Genomic DNA, 24,132 nt, shown 5'->3' with positions numbered 1-24,132 from the left:
TGGATCCTCCTTTTCCCTGTTCTTAAATATGGAAACCATTTGCCCTTTTCCAGTCATCCAGGACCTCTCCCAATCACCATGAGTTTTCAAAGATGATGGCCATTGCCTCTGCCATCACATCAGCCAGCTCCCTCTGCACCCTCGGGTGCATTTCGTTCAGCCCCCTGGACTTGTATATGTCTAATTTTTCTAAATAGTCCTTAACCTGTTCTTTTCCCACTGTTGGTTGCTCACCTCCTCCCCAAACTGTGCTGCCCGGTGCAGTAGTCTGGGAGCTGACCGTGCCTAAAATAGTTGAAATAGTGTCCACACAAAATTTTACAGTTTAAAATCATAAATTAAACAGGTGAAACACAGCTTGTAAGAACCCTCTTGAAAAGCACATTATGAAGTGGAGCAGATTTTTTTTGTGTGTCCCCATTTACCATGTTTGGAAGCTGCTGTTAAAAATAGTGTCCATTGGCAAGATTGTATTTGGTTTTTGTGGCTATTATTAAAAGTGTTTTAACAAAGTCATTATCCAGCACACTACCCAGCCTGGCCATCTTACCTGTTGTCACTTTAAAAAAAGTGCTTTAAAACTGTTTCATCCTAGTAGAAAATGCAACGTGAGAGAGGATTTACCTTATTCCCTCCCTCCCCTACTTCCTTATTTATCATGATACCTCATTCTGGGCGTTCTTCTGAGCTTTCATTTCATGTGAATGCTATTTAGATAAGGAATCTGGTGACTTTTCATCTGTCCACACTTTTGTTTCATTAGCTGAATACAAAACTATGAAAGAGATGTTGTACAATTTCAAGGCAAGTGATCCAGAAATCCCCAAAGTCACAAAATGGATGTATTTTAAGTAAGGATTTTAATTCACTTGAACATTGAAATGAAGAAGTTCTGTTTCTGGCATCTAGAACCAAGGGAATTTATATGACTGAATTAAGAAAAGCAGCGTTCCGGCAGATGAATCTGTTGTTCAAGTTATGAAGAACGTCTATCTGTGGAATTGCAAGCTAACCAGTTTTGTTTCTTTTTGCTACGCGTTGATTTCTACAGCACATTGCACTTTCTCAGACAATTGTCAGAACTTATGTGCAAGTAGTGTGGTAAGTTCTGGGAAAAAAAACTGTGCTTAAGTCATTGAAGCATGCTTCAGTTGCTATGCCTTTAGAATTTTTAACTGCAAGACACTTTATTCAAAATTGCATTTAAAGAATATGTGGGTAAAAGTGGGGAGTGAGGTCTGATGTGTTTATATTTGAATTTGGAGTGAGACATTAATTTCATGCTTATTAAAATTTAACCTAGTAAATTACAGTGTATATGAATGCTCTTTATTTTCTGTTATAATGACTCCTCAGGTCACTGTAAAAAGAAGAGAACACAGAAAAGAAATATATGTTTTCTCAGTTTATTCATTTATTACATTTATAATCTATCCTATCCAAAAGTCTCAAGGCAGCTATATAAACCCTTGGCCAGATCCTTTCCATTAATTAAGCAACTAAGTGCGATCCTACTCCCATGTGAAAAAATGTTAATATTCCTAGCTGTAAGACTAAGTCACAGAAAGTACTGAGCTGGAGGAGAACCCATTCACCTTTTATGTTAACTTTTTTTTTCAGGGTTTTGAAAAGGACAGATGGAATACCATCACACTTGGGAATCTAAATCCATTTAAGTGCCTAATGGCTGGAATAGGATCTAGCTCTCTGACTGTTCATGTAGAATCCACCCGTCAGTTTAAACTGCTAGTCATATCAGTTTTTCATGGTGCAATAGGGGAGGGTAAAATCTTTAAAAAATAGAAAAAATCAATTGTGATGTTAATTGTAAAATTATAAAAAATGTTAGTAGAACTAAGGCCAGGAGCAGTATCAAAACTGGATTAACTTTTTAATTATCTAGGTTTTTTAACTGTTAATTTCTCCTTAAGAAAAAAAGCGGGTTGTTAGATATTTGGTCTAATGCTTTCTTGGTGTTCCTTTGAGTAGTGAAGGGAACTTTATTAGTATTTCTTCTACTGATGCATAAAGAAGATAAGCCAAAACCTTTTTGAAACTGATTAAATATGTTTCAAACTTTTAGTAATTAAGTGCCTGTTATTATATGATTCAGATGAGGCTGTTATCTAGAAGACCATGTACCTTGTCTTTGTAGAAATGACATTGTGTGCCTTGTATTAGTAATGCAGAATATAGTAGAAATGGACATGAAATGTACAAAACGGACGACTTGGTGCACTGTATTATTCCATTTAGGACTGACCACTCTTTGTTTCTGTCACACAAACCAGCTCCAACGAGAAAGAAAGGGTTAATCATTTTTTCTGTTATGACCCTAGGATGTAATGATGATTTTTAACAAAGATTATTGGTTTATTTTTAAATGAATGAGAAATGTTTGGTCAGTTATCATATCAGCTATGTAGTAGATGACCATTGATACTTTGGGATCATGGGGTATGCAGGAGAGGTCGCCCAGACGGTTCACAAATTCACCTAGGCAGGAATATGGGGAAGTGGAAGCTACCCAGACCTTCCATCCCCCCTTGGATTATTGAGACAGAATCTAAAGGCCAGGCCAAGTTTGCATGTGTGGTACCTTGATGTCTGTAGTTATGTATACAACTAGGAATCAAACCCAGGTCACCCATGTAGCAGACAAGTAGCCTACCACTTAACCACAACAGCAGGGTATAGTAACTCTGAAAGACAGGTACTCAAATGAGAAGAAAAAAATCTGGTCTCAGGACCAGTACAGATTAAATCCTCCATTCCCCAAAGAATATGTGCGTATTCACACTGTGTTTTGGCTGTTTTGGACTGGAAAGAAGTTCATAACCACTGCTGAATTATATGGCCCTTATTTGCATACCTTTGCATGTACACTCAATTTTAGCCATGAGCACAGGCCAATGCTTACAGTTAAATACCTGCATACATGTTTGTAAGATCAGGCCTATGTCAGTGTGTCCCAGACTCTTTCACACCTGTTAGGAAGTGCCTGGACTTAGGTTTCACGCAAGGCTCTTTGGGAAAAAGGATTTTAGTTTTGAGGCATTTGGGGCATCAGAAGAGGATACGTTAGGAAGCAAAGTCTAAGTCAGTAAAAAGGAGGTAGGAGCAAAGGCATTTAATTTAAAGAAACAAAATCTGAACATGCTTCCCAAGAAGGTTGGATCCACTAGGTTTTATGCTATTTGTGCTCCAGGTGTCTTTATTAAGCTCAACAAGTCAGAATCAGGAGGCAAAGGGTTGAGATAACTATTGACTCCAGCTGATTCCACCAACTTCAGGAACCTTAATTCACTTCAAGTATCAAGCAAGTGAAAATCAGATGATGTGTCAGCAATAATTTAAAAACTGGAAAACAATTTAATAAAGGAAGGACATGCTGATATTTGCTGCATTTACTCAAGGAAATTCTTTGTAAAAAGCTGTGTTTTTCATTTATAGGAAGGAGAGCTTGCCATTAATAACCTTTGCAATGTTAGTGACATCACCAGAGCTGTGAGTAATAGTTTGCTTTGATAATGATATATTATTGATGTTTAAATAACCAGGGTGCAATGGTCACAATTTTTGCTTACACCTTTGTACTGTGAGTCATATCAAGACTTGGTATAAATGGATGCAACTAAATTGCTAGCAGAGGGGAGAAAACTATTTACAACAGACCTGAATATGGCCCATGTAGGCCCTTGCTGTTTCCAGAGAACTTGCTGAAGGGGAGTATAGACTTTGTTTCCTTGTCTGTTGACATTCAGATCTGCAAACTTTGGACTGAAGATGTTTCTGAGGTTATTTAGGTTCTCATCAGAATTGGTGTTTCCATGAGATGCTCATAATCAATACCACTGTAGTCAGGGTATTCTAGCACAGGGTTGTCAAACTCATCCATCCCTGTGGGCCAAATTCAGGCTGCTGGGCTGGTTTGCAGCCGGATCAGGACCAACCCCCTGTGTGGAATGCAGCACCCACAGCCCTGGGTCCAGCCCACATGCTGCATGCTGCGCGTGCTGGGCCCACTCCAGGCTTACCCTGCATGTATTGTGCAGGCTGCATCACTAGACTGGCACTGCTGCACATGGTATGTGACCAGACTGGCCCCAGAGCACAGAGCTGGTCTGTCACAGGCACTGAATGCAACACGTAGGGCCAGGGCCAGGAACCATGCTTGCCCCATGTGGTGTGTGGGGTCAGTTCAGAAACCCATGGGCAGGATCATACAGCTCCATTGGCTGGATCCGGCCTGCAGGCTGCATTTAAAACCCCTGGTGTAGTATGTTGAAAATAAGGCCCATTTTACTTCCTTATTAATTTGATAGGAAGAAACTGAAAACACATTTTTAAAAGCTCTGTGTTAGACTTTTGCAGAGTTCTAAACATTCAGGTTTGTACTGAAGATCCTTGTACGTCAACATACATTTTTGATGGGGAGGGGCTGATTCTTCTGAAAGGCCAACAGCCTTTAGCCAATATGCCTTAGAAGATAACTAGCACAATTCCCACTCAGGATCCCATGTGCTCTGAAGAAGGCCTATTATTACACAGGTTCTGGGTGAATGTAGAATTTAATCACCAATGGTATTGACAATTATGTAGAGCATCCTTTCAGGACAGGACTCAGGTGGGCTTGCTTGCTTTATGGTTCTTTATTGTCGTACTGCTTACTGGACATATAAACCCACCTCCAACCCAATTCTGCTGAGATTCCATGCAGGCAGGCAACACTCACAGTTTTCTTTGAGCTCTGACATATTTGGTGTTTTTGTTAAGGCCCTGGCCTCTGGAATCAGATCAGACATCCTCATTTTTTAAAGTAGATTGTAGTCTTCACAGTGACAAAGAAAACAATGACATATAATGAATCTGAAAGGCTTAGAGCTAGAAGGCAAACAAAAAGAATCCAATTTTTAAAATACAATTTATGATTTTTAATGCAAATTTCATTTTTTTTTAATGTCTGGGGCTGGTAATACTTATTTTTCAAATCTGGTCCTTACCTCTGCAAGCCAGGCATGGCACAGAATAAGAAATGGATAGAGCATTGACTCCATCCTCTGGCAGCTAAGTGCTTCATGTTGGGAATTAATTTTTCCTTTCCTACAGCAAGAATGAACTGGGGCTTTCTTAGCCAGAAATCAGTCTATGGTCTGTTTCTGGAGGAACAGATCTCTGCATGGAGGTGTGCAGCTTGGTACTGCCTCTACAGTTTCTACATACCAAATTATGCAATAGATTTGTTTAATCAGTCATATATTTTAAACTAGGTTTTAAACATTTGGATGGACATTTGGGTACTTTCCTTGTCTTAGTCTTGTAACTAAAGTGACTATTTAGCCTCACAAAAACCTCCCTTTTTATAAACAGGGAGCTAAAACTATGGGAAACTAAGTGATTTGCCCCAGATTACACCAGAAGTCTTGCCAGAGTGTAGAACTGAACCCAGGTTTACCACTTCTGTCCTAACACCAAATGCACTGGTACTAGATCATTGTCTTTTTTCTTTGCCTACTGAACTACCTTTTAAGTATTTAGTATTCACTGTCTTTTTTACAGTGCACACAGGGCTGTCAATTTTGGAATGCAACAGTACAAGAAAATTGCCCGCTGAAATGTGTAAGTATGTTATTCATCATGGTTCCACTTCATACATTCAGATTTCCTCTGGGAAATTATTCAAATGTATTTTACCAAACCAGACTTTTTTATAACAAAAAATTGTAACAGCCACCATTTGTTTTCCATGTAAGTTTGTACATTTCCTGTTGGAATATGTAACATAATTCTACTAATCTGAAGTTCCTAAATAGAGTGCACTGAACTTGGAAAACAGCTGTTTTTGGCATAGGTCAGTGACTCTTAGTCAGGGTGCTGCAGCACCTAAGGGTGCTAGGAGATCCCATAAAGACTGCCATGCTGCCCAGTACCTAAGTACGTATGAGTAGGTAAATACTTTCCTTCTTTAACCTGCTCCAGCTAGACAATGGCACCCATGTGCTGCCTCTAGGGATTGCTGCTGCTGCCCTTCCTTCCCCTCTCTCTGCCCCTGTAAGTCCCAAAAGGGGCTTTCAGTCTATGAGAATTACTAGTATTGAGCATCTTTCAGTATCAGACCTGTTAAGCCTGTCCCACATTTGCATGCACCTATAAATACAGCACAAGGCATCTCTATATTTCCCACCTTTAAACAACAGCATATACATACAAATTACCAAAAGATTTTAGAAAATTGTTCATGAAACATTTAATGTCATTTTCCTCCATTGAGGTAGTCCCTCTCTTTCTGCACAACTGGAACTCATTTGGACTTGCCGTCATTCAAATCCTGGCCTTACATATTTATTTTGATTTTTTTCTTTTTTCAACCATTTGCAACTGATAGGCTTTTGCAGGTTATATTGTGCTGCAGGAACTGCTTCATTAATTTATGCTATATTATTTGGACTATCGCGATATTGTGAGATTGTATATTTATTCTGATAGTATTTCTTTGTGTTTGCTCCTCTACAGAACCACACCTACATTAGAGCATGTGAGGTAAGATAAATGCCAGGAAGATCAAAGCAAAGGCTCTAAAAATCATTTCAATGTTTAAAATCTGTGCACAACAGAATTAAACACAATTAACATGTAAAACATCCAGGATTTTGATTATGTAGTCCAAGCCCTAAAACTGCAGAATAATCCCTTCTTGAAAGAGTTGTGTCTAAGGATATATCTACAGACTGCAGCGTATGATGGAGTGTTTAACCTCTTGATATTAATCATTGCATATATTTTTATAATTGTGCCTACAGGTATTCCCCAAGATAAGGGTCCCAATACAAAATGGACTGTATATCTATGCAGCTAGATGACAGTTCAGGCTAGATTCCATTCCATGTTTAGACATCTAAGTGGATTTAGTATTCCTAAGTGCAATTTCACCCTGTTCAAGTTCCTGAAAATCCCCTAATGCATCTGAAACGCATCTGATTGAATCAGAAAAGAGCAGCGAGAACAAGAAGGAGGACCCCATCCATCTTTTGCATTAAATGTTTTTTCAGGGACTCAAGCAGGGTGGAATAGAATCACACTTAGGCATCCAGATCCACTTAACGAGCTTAATAGGTAGAATAAAATTGGACTCTTTGGGTCCTAAAAAGTCCTCAGCTGAAGCAGACAAACATGCAAAGGAAGTATTGTAATCTTCATTTTACAGACTGTGAACTGTCACTGAGGGGAAACTTTTCAAAAGAGCCTAATTGACCCATGTCCTATTTTTAAGTGATTAGTTACATCTATACTGCCTCTCTATCCAGACCATGAACACTTTTGAGAAGTTCTCATCAAAATCCAGCAATTCAGCAAGGTAGACAGCTTAGAGGGTCCTGAGCACATGGCCCAGGCACATGTTTAGGATACCTGTAAGCCATCTATTCTGCCTAATTGGATACGCACAGATTAGGAAAGGGTGGGAGTTGCTTATTTCTCACTGGTGGTCCTGGTCTTAGTAGGGAGATGGTGCAGGCAGGCATGGCCTGAGTATCACCGGGCATGTCTACACATGTGCTTTAATGCACAGTAGCTTATTTTACTGTGCATTAAAGCATCACGTAAAAAAAATGCAGTTATATTCACACGCAGTAAAATAGGCTACTGCGCATTAGGCATCACTAAAAAACCATGCACATTCATTACTTGGACTCTGGGGGCGGGGCACAGCGATCACCTGCAGGCGGTGGCAGGGGCATGGTGGCGGGGAGCGGGGAGCTCTTGCCAGCATCCACTGTGGTGTCGGCAAGGGTGGTGGGGGGATGGTGAGTGCCAACCAGCGGTCAGCAACTACCTACAGCTGCTGGCGACAGCTTCTCTTATGGCACTGCCAATCTCAGGGGGTGGACGTGCACCTGTGTGCACCCCCCTACACATTCCCAGTGGCTCCAGGTTTTGCTTTATTTTGTTTTGTCTAGACTTATCTCTATTGCAAAATCCTGTGATATTCAAAAGCTGAAGATAATAAATATTCCAGCTTTACTAGTTCTTTTCACACAGGAAACATTTATCAAGTAATAATTAACTTTTGCATCAGCAAAATGTGACGCATTAGGCATATTATAGTGGGTGGACTTTTTTCTTTTTTTTTGGTAATGGTCTATGGCTTCATGGTATATACTTCCTGAAGTTCATGGAAACTGATAAGAGAGAACTGCCTTAGCAATTAATTTCCAATAATTTAGAGGCAGATATATAACTATTATGCTTCAAACTACATGAACAGGCAGTAGGCCAATCTCAAGTACAAAGCAGAGACTTATTGCTTTATTAAAGGCATTAAGGAAGTGACTTTTTTGTTTTGCTCTTAATAGCAACGTAAAACATTTCCAAGTAAAAGATCTTTGTCATAGAAAGACAAACTGTACAAACATTGGCAATTATGTTTCTGTTCTTGGCACCATGAGGAGGCTAAGCCTTTATAAACTCTCAGCGGCAGCCTTACTAGATGTCTTAGGCTTTGACAGTCAAGAATGGGTAGCTTTTCTTTTTAAATGTACATGCACCTGCTGGTTTACAACACTTTGAATAACTTGTCATGAAACTAATTCAGAACACGTTTTCTCCAGTTCCTCTTGATTTCATGTTCTTTTTCCTCTTCCTTACAGATATCCCTTAACTGCAATAGGCCCAAACTTAATTTTTGCTCTTGCTGAGGAGTTTAATAAAGGGACGAACTTTTTAAGCTAAAACTTGCCATCTATTTACAATGATACTGAGAAAAAGTTGTTTATTAACCATTCATGGCGAATGCTGCTTAATGGAACAGATTCTGCTTATGGAGCCTTTTGCCACGTTGGGTAGCCTTATACCCTGAATGTTCTGACTGAGTTTATTAGGACTATTACTGGGAAAAGGCACTGCTCAACAGGAGCAGAAGTATTTGAATCCAGTTTAAGTTGGAACTACTTTACATAGTGTATGTTGCATACACTGAGTAGTAATGCTACAATGTTTCTGTAGAATTCTTCATTGCAGTATCTGAGCACATCACATCGAGGTGGCCTCAAAAGGTCCCTGTGATAGGCACCCAATTTTACACAATGGAAATTCAGACATGCAGAGATTCCTATAATTTAATAGGAATCATAGAAATTTAGGGCTTCAAAGGACCTTTGGGAGACATCTAGTCCATTAGTCCTGCATTGAGACAGGATTAAGTGTACTCAGACCAGGTATCTAACTTCTTCTTAGAAACGTGTAATGAGGGGAATCTAAAATCTCCCTTCATGGTCTGTTTCAGTAGCTTTGTAGTTAGAAAGATTTTCCTAGCTTCTATCTGAACCATTTTTCCTGTAATTAAGCAATAGATAATATATTCTCCTATTCCAGAGAACATGAAGAATGGATCCCAATCCCCTTCACAGCAAGCTCTTGCATGCTAAAATATGGTTATCTTGTCTCTTGCTTTAGCCTTCTTTTTTTCTAAAGTAAGAAAATGCACAATTGTTCCATCATATATCATATTTTCAAATCATATTTTTGTGCTCTCCCCTGGTATCGCCAATTTGTCTCCATAATTCTTATTATGTGGTGCCGAAAACCACACGCAGCACTCCAGCTGAAAAGTGTAAAATAGATAACTTCCTTTTTTCTTAAAAATGACACTCTACTCCTACTTTTTTGAAAGTGTTACATTGTTGACCCATATTTAGTTTGTGTTGTATTCTATCCCTAAGATCCTTTTATATCAGGATTAGGGAGCATTATGGGCATAAGGAACAGTGAGAAAGGCAAGGCTCAGTGACTAGAACCTATCACAAATTATTAAAAAAATGGGCAATATCCTGTTTTGCTTACTTAGACATTTTTAATGGAGTCCAGTGAAAAGCTATCAGGATTTGGTCCCACACATTGCAGGAAATAGGCAATAAAGGAAAAACAATGCCTGATTAAGTGCCAGTTAGAAAAACTCTCACTCCTGCTAGCAGACTTTTGCATTAAACCTATGGTACCATTATTTTGAGACAGAAGCATCCATCCATACTAATACCATAAAAGTAATTGTGTTCAATCAAGAAAACCTACAGTATTGATACTAAACTAAAGATCTGTATGTTTTATACAGAGAATTTCCTGCAAGTTTGGCTGCAGCTGTGCAGAGGATGCTTATGGCATTAAAATACAGGGTAAGCATGAACATATTGTTGAGGAGTAATTCATAGTTTGTGGAACTCTTTTCTAAGACTACCAGGGCAAGTCTACATGTGTACATTTACTGCGCAGTAACCAAAATTATTGCATAGTATGGGCGCGCGTCTACACGTGTATACTCTTACCGCACAGCAAATATTGTGACTTACACTGACTTGACTGTAAATTTGATACCTACATTACCTGCTCAGTAACAAAGATGTAGATGCCTAGTAACACTGCGTGTGTGGATTGATTTGGGATTAACTTTAGTCCCAAGACAGTCCACGCACAGCGTTAACGTGCTTTAACACCTGCATGTGTAGACACCTGGCCTATTCCTGCTTGTTATGCAGTAATTTACTGCACAGTAAATTTAAGATACACCCCCATTTTACTTTATCTAGTTTTGTGTGAGCAAAGTCAGGAGTATATTGCAATTTTCTGATTCCTATATAGATATTGTACTCAAAAGATGAACAGTCCTATTATTGTTTTCAGCTTAAAAATAGAGAAAGAGATATTGTGTTACACTAAATATATTTTTAGCACCACGAATTTCAAAATCCTTGAATCAAAGTGCAGAGGATTAGAGAAGGATTTTCAAAAGCACTCAGCTTCACCATATCTGCATCAGTGATAAAAAATCTCTTTGACTTCAGTGGAACAGTTAGATCAATACTGAGCACTTTTGAAAATCTTACTCCTAGAAATCTACTGTTTCTTTCTTGTTTGAATTAAACAATGTAAGGATGGCTTCAAAGGTTTCATTATAGTCTTTTGTTGGCCTGCTGATCATGAAAAGAATATTTAATTTATGTTTCAGTATGAGGCCTATCATTTGTTCCCAAAGCAACCAGTTTCATACTTTTTTTGGGTATGCATCTTTTCTGTATTTTTAATGGTTTTATAGCTACCTGTTACATTAGGGTACCTGGGGTAGAGACACATTTACCTTACCTTTACCAAGCATACCAGGAGCCTCCTCACCAAAGTACTGCTATTTCAGTGTAACATCAGAGAATGTTGCTTTATTATGATACTTCACAGAAACTACCAGAATACAAAAATAAAGGGATTATTGATTTAAGATTTTTATTTTATGTGTAATTGTATCTCCCTTCTGTCTCCAAAGATTACTTGAACACACCTACAGCACCATTTGCATCTATCATTGGAAGCCACAATGTGACTTTACGATGGAAGTCAGCTAATATTTCTTGGGTGAAATACATCATTCAGTGGAAGTACAATCAACTCCCTGGAGACTGGAGGTACACTGAGGTAAGGAAGGACAAAATAGTTCCATTTACTTTTTAAATAAATATTTTATTATTATTGTTTGCAGTGCAGTCCAGTCTTATTTTAGTTGTAAACACTATTAATTTCTTTCTCTTACTTATTCTGTGGTACTAGAATCATAGCATCATAGAGTTGGAAGTGACCTCAAAGTTTATCTGGTCCAACCCCATGCAGAAGATGGGAATGCTATTTCTAAACTATCTTCGTCCAATTCTTATGCAGCCTTCTTTTGAAAACCTTTAGTGAAGGTGATACCGCAATTTCCTTGGGCAATATATTCCACTGCCCTAGTTATCTAATTGCAAGGAAGTTTCTCCTGAGATTTAATTTAGATCTGTTTTGTTGCATGTTGGTAAAAAGGTTTCATCCTAGATTTCACAATAAAAACTGTGTTTTACTGGCATATAAAAAGATTCCACTGTGCATCTTATATTTCAGTTGGTTAAAAGTATAAAACATTTGGAAATTATTTGTGTAATTACACTATGTTGTTGGTGTTTTTTGGTTTGCATTTTAATTTTTGATATCTTTTAGACTATTATATTCAGGCATAGCTATATTTATTAAAGCTTCCATGAGGCTTTTGGTATAGGTGCTGAAATTTGAAATTTTTTATTGTTAGTGTGTTTAATTTTGTATTATTTCTTTAAAATTGAGAGATTATGTTCCATCCATCCACCTGCCCAACCATGTACCCATCCAATTTCTGTTTGGCTAAATTTGGTGGTGAATTTTTATTAAAATAAGGAAGAAATATTAAGATGCTGTCTAAAGAAAACCAATTAATTTGGCTTTTTTCCTACTTGAAATCGAGATTCAGAACTATAATTCCCTAATATACATTTTTTTAATATAGCAATACCAGGCTAGACTAAAATCATAAATGACAACTTTGCATGGTTCAAGAATGAAAATATTTGTGTGTACATATTGATCTAGGTGACATCTGAGCATTCATATACAGTGAATAATCTTCAAGCCTTTACAGAGTATGTGTTTCGAATAGTTTGGATCCTCACATCTCAGCTGCAGCTCTATTCTCCATCTAGCCCCAGTTACCGGACTCACCCATCTGGAGGTAATTAATGTCCCCGATGATAGCTTCAGGGGCAATATTCCAAAGTTTTAGATTTTCTGTTCTTATTTGTATTTGTTTTAAAGAGAATTCTTGATTTTTGAAATTTAGAAATTTCTGTGCATTAGATGTTGTGGGCCTGTAAATTAGCTTGGGACTTTAAGCCAGTCTTGAGTCAGGATGGCATGCAAATGGATGTAAGGAAATAGAGTGGGAGGGAATTTTTGGCCAAGGGCATCTAAAAACCTAAGAATCATAGAATCACAGAAAATTAGGGTTGGAAGGGACCTCAGGAGGTCATCTAGTCCATCCCCCTGCTCAAAACAGGGCCATCCCCCTGCCCAAAACAAGGTCATCGTGCCAGCCAAGGCTTTGTGTTGCCAGGTCTTAACCTCCAAGGATAAAGATTTCTCAACCTCTCTGGGTAACCTGTTCTGAAGGATTTTCTTAATATTTAACATAAACTGTCCTTGCTGCAACTTGAGACCATTGCTTTTTGTTCCGTTATTTGCTGTGACTGAGAACAGTCTAGCTCCATCCTCTTTGGAACTATTTTAGTTGGAAACACTGTTCATTTCTTTCTCTTACCTGTTCTGTGGTACTAGAATCATAGCATCATAGAGCTAGAAGTCACCTCAAAGTTTGTGACCTCAAAGGCTCTCTGTCTTCTCTTCTCCAGACTCCAGTTCCCTCAGCTCTCCTCATAAATCGTGTGTCCCAGCCCCTTAACCATTTTCATTGCCATCTGCTGGACTCTTCAATTTGTCTACATTCTTTCTGCAGTGGGGATCCCAAAACTGGACACAGTACTCCAGATGTGGTGTCACCAGTGCCAAAAAGAGGGGCATAATCACCTCTGGATCTGCTGGCAAATCTACTAATGTAGCCCAATATGCAGTTTGCCTTCTTCATAACAAGGGCAGTTGTTGGCTCATATTTAGCTTCCTGTCCACTGTAACCTCCAGGTCCTTTTCTGCAGAGCTGCTGCTTATCCAGTCAGTTCCCAGCCTGTACCGGTACATGGGATTGTTCCATCCTCAGTGCAGGACTATGCACTTCTTTTTATTGAATCTCATGAGATTTCTGTTGGTTCAATATTCCAATCTGTTGAAGTCTCTCTGAATCCTAGCCATACCCTCCAGCATATCTGCTACTCCCCTACAAGCTTGGTGTTATCTGTAAACTTGCTTAGGGTGCACTCCATCCCATCTTTCAGGTTGTTGATGAAGACACTGAACAAAATTGCCCATGGGGCACTCCTCTTGATACCAGCTGCCAACTAGATATGGAGTCATTGACTACTGCCCTTTGAGTCTGAGGATCCAGCCAATTTTCTGTCCATTTTACAATCCATTCATCTCATCTGTACTTCCTTAGCTCTTATATGTCTTATCTCTCATAAAAAGTCACACAGGACCTTTGACATCTCTGTTTTTAAGGTTCCTTCCAAAAGATCCACAAGCAAGCTAGGTGGTGCTTATCACAGAATGATGGGAAGTTGGGCAAACTGCTACGGTATGATCTAATGGGTTCAGCTAATCTTGGTACTGATGTGGTGTGACATCAATTTTCCTCAGGAGGTCTTTTAATTTTAATGAAGGTTTCCCACAGAATTCTTCTGCCTTAGCTTGTGATAAACCCTGCGTCTCAACAGTGCAAGGTGCTGCCAAGAGAAATGTGGGATTGTTTTTGCAGTTAAATGAAGATGATTTTTTATAAACTACAAACAACAAGGGGAAGTGATGGGAACTGTCAAACAAAATTATGCTAATCGCACTTAACTGAAGACTCGCTCTTCAGTTATATTTCTGTCATCTCTGGGGATGAGTCATCTCTGCCAGACAGTTTAGCAATGTCTGTTAGACCCTAAAATCACATGATTCATTGCAGGCAGGGAAAAATCTCCAGACCTTTGCTTTGGTGGCTGAGTTTTAGATAGGGAGTCTCCAGGGCAGCCAATATAGGTATCCAAGTTGATATTTAGCCATTTCTGTGCTTAAGCTGGGTGCTTAGCTGATGTGTAAGACTCCTTTTGTTCTAGCAATCTCATGAGAAATATTAGTAGTGTATATGTTCATCCTACCCCCCCCTTTTAATGCCTTCTTTGTACTACTTAACTGCTTTCACTTTGAGCCAAAACTAGGAAGTCAAGGCATAATGAAGTGCACAAGTAGGCAGGTGCAGGGAACACACATAGATGTGTGGCCACATGTGCATACACATAAGCCTTTTATGTGTAATATCACAAAAGATGTGAAATAGGTTCCTATCCCTAATTGACATCATTATGTTTTAATTTCCTAGTTTGTACCCTTCTGAGTACAAGCTGATGGCAAAAGGTTGAAGGAAGAAGTAAAACTCTGAAATATTCTTCAAAGAGTTCTCTCTTATTCTGCCCAACCTCTTAGGATGGGTGTTTTGGGTGCTATGTTAGTTACTGACAAAGCCTCATAGGACTACCTGGATTTTCTAGATCAGTGTGGAACTGAGAGCCTTTGTGTAGGGATGTGTTAGTGCCCTCCTCCCCCTTTCTCTTTTGTGTAGCTGGTTACCCATTTTATGCTCACTGATATCTCAGGAGGGGACTTAAGGGCTTCATATGTTAAAATGGGAATGGCAGAACGGGCAGTGCCACAAAGAGCTGCACCTTTCCTTCTCCCCCCACCACTCTTCCGACTTGGATCACTCTATATATGAAAGATCAGGAAAGGGCAAGGATGTCACACAAAACTGGCATCCTCCCCCTTCTGCAGTGTTGCCTTGAGAGTGTCTTCTTTGTGTGAAGCTGTGTGGTGCTAACACTTAGCTTCTCAGCAGCGACATGAATTGGCTGTTATATTAACTGTCTTCTTACTTGAAAAAAAATCACATTTCATAAACCTTGTCTCCAGTTAGTTATGTCTGTTTTTCACAGTTCCTGTTACAGCTCCTGTTATTAAAGATATCGAAAGCTCAGGCCCTTACACGATTGAAGTTAGCTGGTCTCCACCACTTTTCCCCAGTGGTTTGATTGTTGGCTATAATTTACTGCTGACCAGTGAAAGACAGGAACTGCGTGGAGCAACAAGCAGTCAAAGTTTCCAGTTCTTCTCTACCTTGCCGAATACCACTTACAGGTACAAAAGAGAAGGTGATCAATGGGACTAAATGTGACAGCAGTGAGACAAGATACATTAGGAAAAGGGCACTGGTGTTCTCAGAACCTAGAAATACCTGTGTACGTGTCTTAACTGGACAGGAAAGATGCACCTGAAGACTGCATTTGTAGGATCAGTGGACAAAATTCCCCTTTTAGTTACACAGTCACAAAAATTCAAGGTCTCATCACTGAAATCAACTATGTTACTCTAGATTTACTCATGAATAATGGAGTTAGGATTTTAGCAAAAAACCGAAACCCCCCCCCCCTCAAAATCAGTGGGAGATGACAAGTTGATGCAAGGCCAGAATGTGGGATTTCTAATTCTTCAGCCTTTGTAGTTTTCTTTTGTATAGCATTTCTCCCATACATGGAGGAAATACAGATTCGTTCTACTGTCTAACTGAGCACCTGCAAATTTTCCTTTAATTAAGCTCAAGAAAGCTATGTTTTTCTTTTAGAAATGTGTATAGACATTTCTTTGAAATCAAATTGAGTTGTCACATGAATCTGAGGACATAATTTTGCTACTTAATATACTTGATTGCATTACCTTATCTAGCAAAGCCATTACATTCAATTTCTAGATTATATTTTGATTAGAATTTGTCTCTGGTTGCTTTTTTTTTTTAAGCAAATGTTTTCACTGAAAGAGAGATGTGATAAGCAATTGCAATAAAATGGTTTTGCTTGGGAAGGTCTACATTTCAGGTGATGCTTTGGAAAATTTCTCTTTGATTTTCTGTAGGTTTATGATTGAAGCAGTAAATATGGTTGGTGCTGGGCCATTTGCAGAAGCCACCATTACTACACCAGAATCTGAAGGTACACACCAGGCATATTCCTTACAGCTTCTTGTTTATTGGGAACAAATTTAAATTCACATGAATTATGGTCTTTACAGCAGAAAAAATGATTGTAGGCCATTTGTGGCAAGAACTGTCTACTACTCTGTTCCTTTACAATGGTCAGGATGATAAAGTTCTGTTCTTGCTGTCTAGGCACATCTGTAGTAAACTTAATAATAATAATATAACAAACAAAGGCCTCTGTCAGGTGAGCAGATGATTCACTTTAGTACGGGGGAAAATATTAATGGTCTGACTGAGTGTTTCACAAGAGAGGACTTCAGGAGCAGAAGGTATGAGCAGGCAGAATCATACAAAATTGTCAGTGGTAACAGGGGAATGTCATTGATCCTATGACCCCAGCTGACTTCCTGCCCTTGGGCGGGGGGCTGGACTTAATGATCTTCTGAGGTCTCTTCCAGCCCTAATGTCTATGAAATCTATGTGCGTAAGTCCTTAATCTTATTCAAGTTATGTCATATCATTTCCTTCTTTAATTTTGTTTTGTTCTTTGTTTCTAAATAGGGACATCTGTTACTAAGAAAAATAGCAATACACTTATAGCCACCTGTTTTTATGAGGTTCTCCAAACATTTCAGAAACATTAATTAGTTGCCAGAAGAAGATGGTAAGAGGGGGTTAAGGATGACAATAGAAGCAATGTTCCCAAATATTATGGTTTCAGAGATCTGTCCAGATGGGATAAAATCCCCTTAATGGCCAGAAATTCTGGATATATTCAGTTATTTATACAACATGGATTTCACTTCATCCCCACTCACTTTCTAGCATCTGCGGATTGCAAAAATCCAGGTTGTTTACAAGACAGTTTTTACAATTTAAGTTAATTGATTGCTAACACAATGGTAAAAACTAGTCTAGACACTTCACAGATATTTGTTCCAGGGCGGGGAGAACCCTAGCCACAAAAATGTGTGTCCTAAGACACAATTTTGTGGAATGTCCAATTTAGGACACATAATTGTAGTTAATTTGCAACCACATAACTTGTGTTAAAAAATCCCTCGTGAAACCAAACCGCCAATAGTCACCACACGAAACTTTAATTTTCCTGTCTGAGTACCTTAATTCTAACAATATATGCTTTATGTGGCAGACGATGTAATTTGAACCTATCTTTTTAGCTAGATCAAATATAAACTCATTTCTTGTTATATAAAGTTAGAACCTAGAGTGCAAAGGAGAATTTTTGGGATATGAACCTTTTACTTTAAAAGAACATTTTTTATAAAGTGAGGGTATCTATCAAAACAACTTACAAATATAGTGTATATCCTATAACCTGAAGTCCCAAAATCTAGGACTACAGACATTATTTAAAGTGTGCAAGTTAGCAAGTGAACAGACACAAAACCAAGTAGAATCTTATAGGGATAATACAGCACCATAAAGCGTACTTTTATTTGATTTAATTAATAGGTTTTGTTAAATTAGTTACAAGAGCTTTCCTAACATAATAAGGGAATATATATTACAGAATGTTTTGTAAAAGTCCTCAGGTTTTAGGAATGCAGTAAAACCCCGTGTGTGTGTTATGTTTTTCCACAAAGTGGTGGCAGAAAGATAGTTTTATGTTTGTATATATGCAAAGGTTGTTTAACTTGAAAATGTATAAGTTAGCAACATTATCCTTTGTGTTTGTGTTTCTTTTTAAAAATAATTTATGTAAAATTGTCCTTTTAATTCTTAGTAAAAGAGAAAGCAAAATGGCTTTTTCTAACCAGATACCAATCGCTAAGAAAGAGATCCATGGAATCATTTTTGGAAGCAGCAGAATGCCTTCAGAGTGATGTTATACGCAACAATATTACAGGTTAGTCCTGTCACTACATTTGTCTGTTTCTCCGTCTCTATCTCTCTTTTGCATAGATACTGATACATCGCCACTGCAGTAGCATCCAAGTGCCTCGTAAGCATTAATTGGCCAATAGATCAATGGTTTTTTTAGACGCAAGGCACTCCTTGTTAGACTCAAGGCAACCTTTGAAAAAATGACAGCTCTTAGTGTTCACTTGTTTCTTGACCATGGAAAAATAATTGATCAATTCTTCTATTTTAAAGAACTCGGAAAGACTACAATAGTTCAGAATGATTTGAAAACTATGATTTCTTATTTGAAATCTTTAAGTCTATCTTGTGAATCATGTGTGGATGTTTGTACACCTAACAATGCTAACATTGTGGTACCCTGCGACACCTTTAAAAAGATTTCATTGGCATGGTACATGACAGAAAACTCAGATATCTGGCTTCAAATCCCCTGGTTCACAATGTCACAAGGATACAGAAACCACATGTGCCTCAGACTATGATAACCACCATAATACGGTATTGATGCAGACACTGGTTGCTTTTTCTAACTTGGAGTAAAATGAATTGTGCTTGAGAAGTGAGATGCAAATTGTATGTCTCCTTACCAGGTAGGGTGACTGGTTGGCTGTCATCTGGTCTAATATGTCTATTCATTATTTTTATTTTGGTTGCGTATCTTAGTATTACTTTCATGGGTTACCAGAATTATTGTATTTTATGGGAATATGAACTTGAAGCATCGGGCTTAATTAACATTTTTTCAGGTCTAGTCAGGTCTCATATTAAGAACTATCATCTCATTCTAAGATAATTTTTATAATGCAATGAAAATGGATTTCCTGTATTAAGTAGCTCTGTGTGTACATGTTTGTCTTGCTGTTTCTAGGGATTGCCGTGAATGTTTATCAGCAAGCTGTCTATTTCTCAGTGGGGAATTCTATCTGGGTAAAAGGAGCTGCTAGCATGTCTGATGTGTCTGACCTAAAGCTCTTTTACACTGGCTCAGGAACAATTACTTCAATCTCTGTGGACTGGCTTTACCAGATGATGTACTTTGTCATGAATGCAAAGGTAGGAGTTTGGGGCTTAAAAAACTTCTTAATACTTAGAGTCACTTCATGATCTATTTTGCATGAGAAGACGAAGAATTTATGAACTATAGTATTGGTGTACAGCACACTTCTTTTCTTCTTAATTTAATAGGATTTATATTGTTCATATAAAATCGAACTGCCCTGGCAAAAACTCCCTCAGGTCAAATTAAGAGTAAACAGACAATATGTTTCCCTGGCTTTATGCAGGTTCTGTATGTGCGAATTTGCTGTTATGTGATGACCCTTTTTACACCAAAAATTAATTATCTGAAAGGTAAATTCACTCTTATGCGATCGGTGTGGTGGAAGTCAGCTGCTTTGTGTGGTGCATTGTGGGAGTGATGTGCACTAAAATATAATCTCCTGTGTGGATCTGTGCTCCTTGCTCATTGTCTGCAACACATGTTTCTGTAGTTGCCATCCCCATTATGATAGTGTCCTGTGCTTCTGTGTACTGTCTGCTGTTGGCAAATATCAAAATTGCCTTGTAAAAGTGGTAGAAATGGATCTGGGGGTCAGTACAGTCAAGGTCTTGGAATGTATCCCTATTTGTTACATTGTAAAGTGGGTTCCCTTTGTGCGAATTCAAGTTATGCACCATTTTCCAGGAACACATGTACAGCAGAAAGCGAGGGAAACCAGATCTAGAATTCTATCAGTTTTTCCTCCAAAGCCTTGCTATAAGCTATGCCCTGACACTGCTTGACTTATGGCTCATTCCCTGGAAAAGTGTCTCATTGCCTGTATCCCAGTTCCCCACCTGTAAAAGACTGTTGTATTGCAGATTTGATTTTCCACTCATGAAACTAATAATTAGAGTGGTCAGTTCTTGGGATGGCCTCTTAGTTCCTCTTGTAAACATGGGAGGAGAAGCCAGAGACTGCTGCCAGAAATAGGCAGCTGAAGATGCCTCCTGCAAGTTTCTGCCTCCTTAGTCTTCACTTACTGTCCATGGGCATATACAGACAGGACCTACTGCAGCCAGACAACTTCATGCTCTTCCAGTCCTACACTTGCAAAGTGACTGCACGGGTTGACTGGAGACAGTGTAGGTTAGAAAAGACCTGAAGTTAAATTTGTCCTAGGTTGCTTCCAGGATCCAGAAACAACTTCCCCTTTCATAAGTTGGTTCCAATTCAAAGCCTGTTTTGGTCAGCCTTCAAAGCTAGCCTGTTTCCTCCAACTTGAAAGCAGATGGTTAAGTGGAGAGTAAATTAATAATTTCTTAATATATGCACTTATGCTTCCCATAATCAGTAAGTTTTATAATTGGATGATGAAAGTTTACAGGGGCTAAAGTTGTTAGAGGAGTCTATCCCTATGCTTACTAGAAGGAATATCAGGTCAGGCTGTTGGTCACCAGTAAACATTGGATATTTTATATTCTTTTCTTTAGGTATATATCTGCAGTTTAGAGAACTGCACAGTAGCTGAAGACATTACTCCACCTTCAGTGACTTCCCCTAGGAAAGTTATAGCTGACCCATATAATGGGTAAGTATTCTGCTTTGATGACTTAATAATAGGTCTACTGTTGAGCTCTTCTTCAATCTTCTTCAATTTGCTAGTCAGTCACTTACTGATTCCAGCTCTTCTCAATTAAAAACCCCCAAAATAAAACAAAAAACAGTCAACAATTATAAATACTGTATAGATTGTCCCTACTTCTCCTCAGCCCACTCATACTCATGGTTGGATCTTTTTCAGTAAGTTCATGACTGTATTTCCAATACACAAAGTATCTGAAAATATTTATTTAAAAAAAAAAAAAGACGTATGCTTTCATGGAAATGCTTGTTTGCATTTTAAAGGTCTCTGACTGGCAGTTTAGATTATGTATAAAAATGCTTTAATACAGGGGTACTTACTCCCTCAACCTGTGGGCCAGATTTGGTCCCGGGTGCCTTGTCATCTGGCTTGTGGGTCTCCCTGTGGGCCCATGGGGCACCCTGTGGGCTGTGGCCTTGCACACTATATCCAGTGCAAAGGACAGCTCAGAGCTTGAATGGAGACAATGTAAAGCCTCAGAGTGTGATCCCTGGACATGGGACTAGGCAGTGTCGGGCCCTGATCCCAGTGTACAGACCCTGGTGGAAGTGGTGCAGGGTCCCAAGGGACTGATCCAGGCATGCAGGCCCAATCATGGAGTGCAGGGTCTGCTTTGGCTCATAGACTGGCCCTTTGTGGCTCATGGAGCCAAAAGGTTGAGCACCACTGCTTTAATAAGCTATGGGCCAGGTCTTAGTTGATGTAAACCCACATATTCTCATTTTATGTCAGTTGAGCATTAGAACCCATATATTTAATTCTTATAAAATATGGACTATGAGACAAAATAATTTTCTCATAACTCTTCAAAAGGACAGGTGCCTTTCAGAGCCAGTAGGTCACTAAAACGTCACATGTACAGCATTGGTGCTTGCTTCCTTCTTTGGTTGTATTACTGTTTTGGGCTGTTCTGTTTCATTTGTCAGGTATATTTTCTATCTTCTGGAGGATGGTATTTACAGGGCAAGCCTCCCTACCCCTTCAGATCTAATCACTGCGGCTTTACTAGTTGTGAGAATCCGTGCTCCAAGAGACTTTGTGATTAACTACCAGTCCAAAAGACTTATTTTCTTCTACAAAGAAAGACAGTCCTTTGTATCTTATTTTCTGGATGGCTCAGGATTTAACGAGCTGCGACCTAAAGTTTCATTTGTAGACATAGAAAGTTTTGTTTATGAGAATAACACATTGGTGGTCACAGACAGTAGGGCAGTTTTCCGTGAAGAGATGCCTGTGAACGGGATCTCCAGCTTTAATGAATACGTTGCAGATTGCAGCCTTACTGATCCAGACTATTTTGGGTATGGAAACTTGCTCTTTTATGGTTCGTCAACTCAGCCTTTTCCTTTGCCATCGCCACCTCAGCTTATCATGGCTCTGTTTGGATCAGACCGAGCTGTAGTCACCTGGAAACCACCTGAACCCACTATTGGAACCAGTAAGTTCAACCAAGTCCATGTTGCATTATACTTCCCAGAAGAGAGATTTCTGATTTTTGTTGTACTGACACCTTCCCACTAATTCAACTTGAGTAGCTTTAATGTCCAGGTCATTGCCCCATTTTTAAATCAAGAGGAATTCTGTTTAAATCAATGGAATTGTATTAGTATGAAACGTATAAATAAGAGGAAAATAAGGCCCAATGTTGCCTACTATTAAGTAGGCAAGATTTCACGATTTGCTGATAAAATAAAAATTCATCTTAATTCAATTAGTGGTGACTGACTTGAGTGAGTTACTGTTATGGGGGTTAACAGGCTACATCTTAAATAACTAAAGAAAGTGATGCTGACTGCTGGTATCATGGTGTCGTCAATGGTACACAGAGTGTACCTACTAGTACCATGGTGGCTCCATGGCTGGCAGGCGTGCTATCAGCCATACTTTGTGTATATGTATGTTTGACCTGTGATACCAGAAGTGCAGCTGTAGCTGGAGCCACTGGCAACCCCATCAGGCTAGATCATCTAGAAGGTGAGGGTTATGATGTACTACCATGGCATCAGTGGTGAGAGCAGCACTAGTTTAATTTCATTTCTCTTGACATGTCTGGAAATCTCCTATGCTCTGATATTGATTGCTTTGAAATTAATCTGTTAAAACTGTTCCTTATCCAATCATGTGATTGTTTATCTATGCTGTTCAGATCCTTCTGCTTGGAAGAACTGGACTTATATTCTGAAAGTATCATCTCAGGGTTCTGCTGACAAGAATCAAGCTGTCTCAGATATCAGTCATACTAACGTTACAGTGAGAGACCTGTCCAACTTCACAGCATACGAGGTGTCAGTGAGAGCTTTGTCTCCTGCTGGGGAAGGGCCATGGTCAGAGTCTTTTAAGGGTACTACTTTAAAAGAAGGTAAGAATGACTCCTTCACTGAGGAGAAATAGGTGAGTTGACCTGTGCATAAATCTCTACCTGCTGAGGCCTAGACCTTAAGCAAAGACCCAAAATTAAGAGGGGAAAAAAAGCATGGCACAGGACGCTGTATACGACATAGGATTAATAATGCCTTCATCATCAATTATATTCTTAAAACACAGTTTGCTAATTTTGATAATTTCTAATGTAAATAATACACAGTAATAAAAATGGGAACACACTGGGTTTATGCTTGTGCCTAGTTTCCCCATAGTGTATCCTTTGAAGTGACAAGAGTAGCTGGCATCACTTTTGAAGTGTGGTGAGGACCAATACAAAGACTAGCATCTGAAGACTACTGGTGGTAGGTAAAGCTGATTTCATAGATGCTAGGGCTGGAAGAGGCCTTGAAAATCATCAAGTTCAGCCCCCTACCCCAGGGGCAGTAAGTCAGCTGGGGTCCAAGGATCCTAGCAAGATAAGCATCCAAACGCTGAAAGTAGGCTTCTGTTATGTAAGTGGGTGGTCACTGGAGAAATACATAGGTGAGGCCTCAGAGATATTTTGGTGCATAATTCCTACTGAAATCAGTGGGAGTTGTGGGAGCTCGATGCCGAATTATATAGGACTGAATTAAGCACAGGCTCAGACCTGTACAATTTAAAACTTTTATTGTTTCACAAAGTCATAAACTAAAGGAGGTCTGTTGGTTCACGAGGTTCCCAAATCAAGCCCTTGCTCTCTAACCCGGAGGCTAGGTG

General features: G+C 39.0%; 1 protein-coding gene across 1 annotated transcript in view; it reads left to right on the top strand.

Annotated features, from left to right (window-relative positions):
• The first annotated feature begins 978 nt into the window (after window positions 1-978).
• The window catches only part of ROS1 (ROS proto-oncogene 1, receptor tyrosine kinase), a 120,069-nt gene continuing 96,915 nt past the window's right edge, over window positions 979-24,132 (top strand). The window contains exons 1-14 of the mRNA XM_019538192.1: window positions 979-1,101; window positions 3,454-3,507; window positions 5,560-5,619; window positions 6,514-6,540; window positions 10,106-10,166; window positions 11,306-11,454; window positions 12,412-12,550; window positions 15,462-15,663; window positions 16,435-16,511; window positions 18,246-18,368; window positions 19,254-19,438; window positions 20,858-20,955; window positions 21,936-22,447; window positions 23,156-23,368. Of these exons, the coding sequence (XP_019393737.1) occupies window positions 979-1,101; window positions 3,454-3,507; window positions 5,560-5,619; window positions 6,514-6,540; window positions 10,106-10,166; window positions 11,306-11,454; window positions 12,412-12,550; window positions 15,462-15,663; window positions 16,435-16,511; window positions 18,246-18,368; window positions 19,254-19,438; window positions 20,858-20,955; window positions 21,936-22,447; window positions 23,156-23,368 (2,023 nt within the window). The remainder of the gene's footprint in view (window positions 1,102-3,453; window positions 3,508-5,559; window positions 5,620-6,513; window positions 6,541-10,105; window positions 10,167-11,305; window positions 11,455-12,411; window positions 12,551-15,461; window positions 15,664-16,434; window positions 16,512-18,245; window positions 18,369-19,253; window positions 19,439-20,857; window positions 20,956-21,935; window positions 22,448-23,155; window positions 23,369-24,132) is intronic.

Source organism: Crocodylus porosus, unplaced genomic scaffold (assembly GCF_001723895.1).
Source record: "Crocodylus porosus isolate Cpor-Errol unplaced genomic scaffold, CroPor_comp1, whole genome shotgun sequence".
In the NCBI taxonomy this organism is placed as follows: Eukaryota; Metazoa; Chordata; order Crocodylia; family Crocodylidae; genus Crocodylus; species Crocodylus porosus.
The sequence above is the reverse complement of the archived record's forward strand: the minus strand, read 5'-3'. Positions and strand labels throughout refer to the sequence as shown.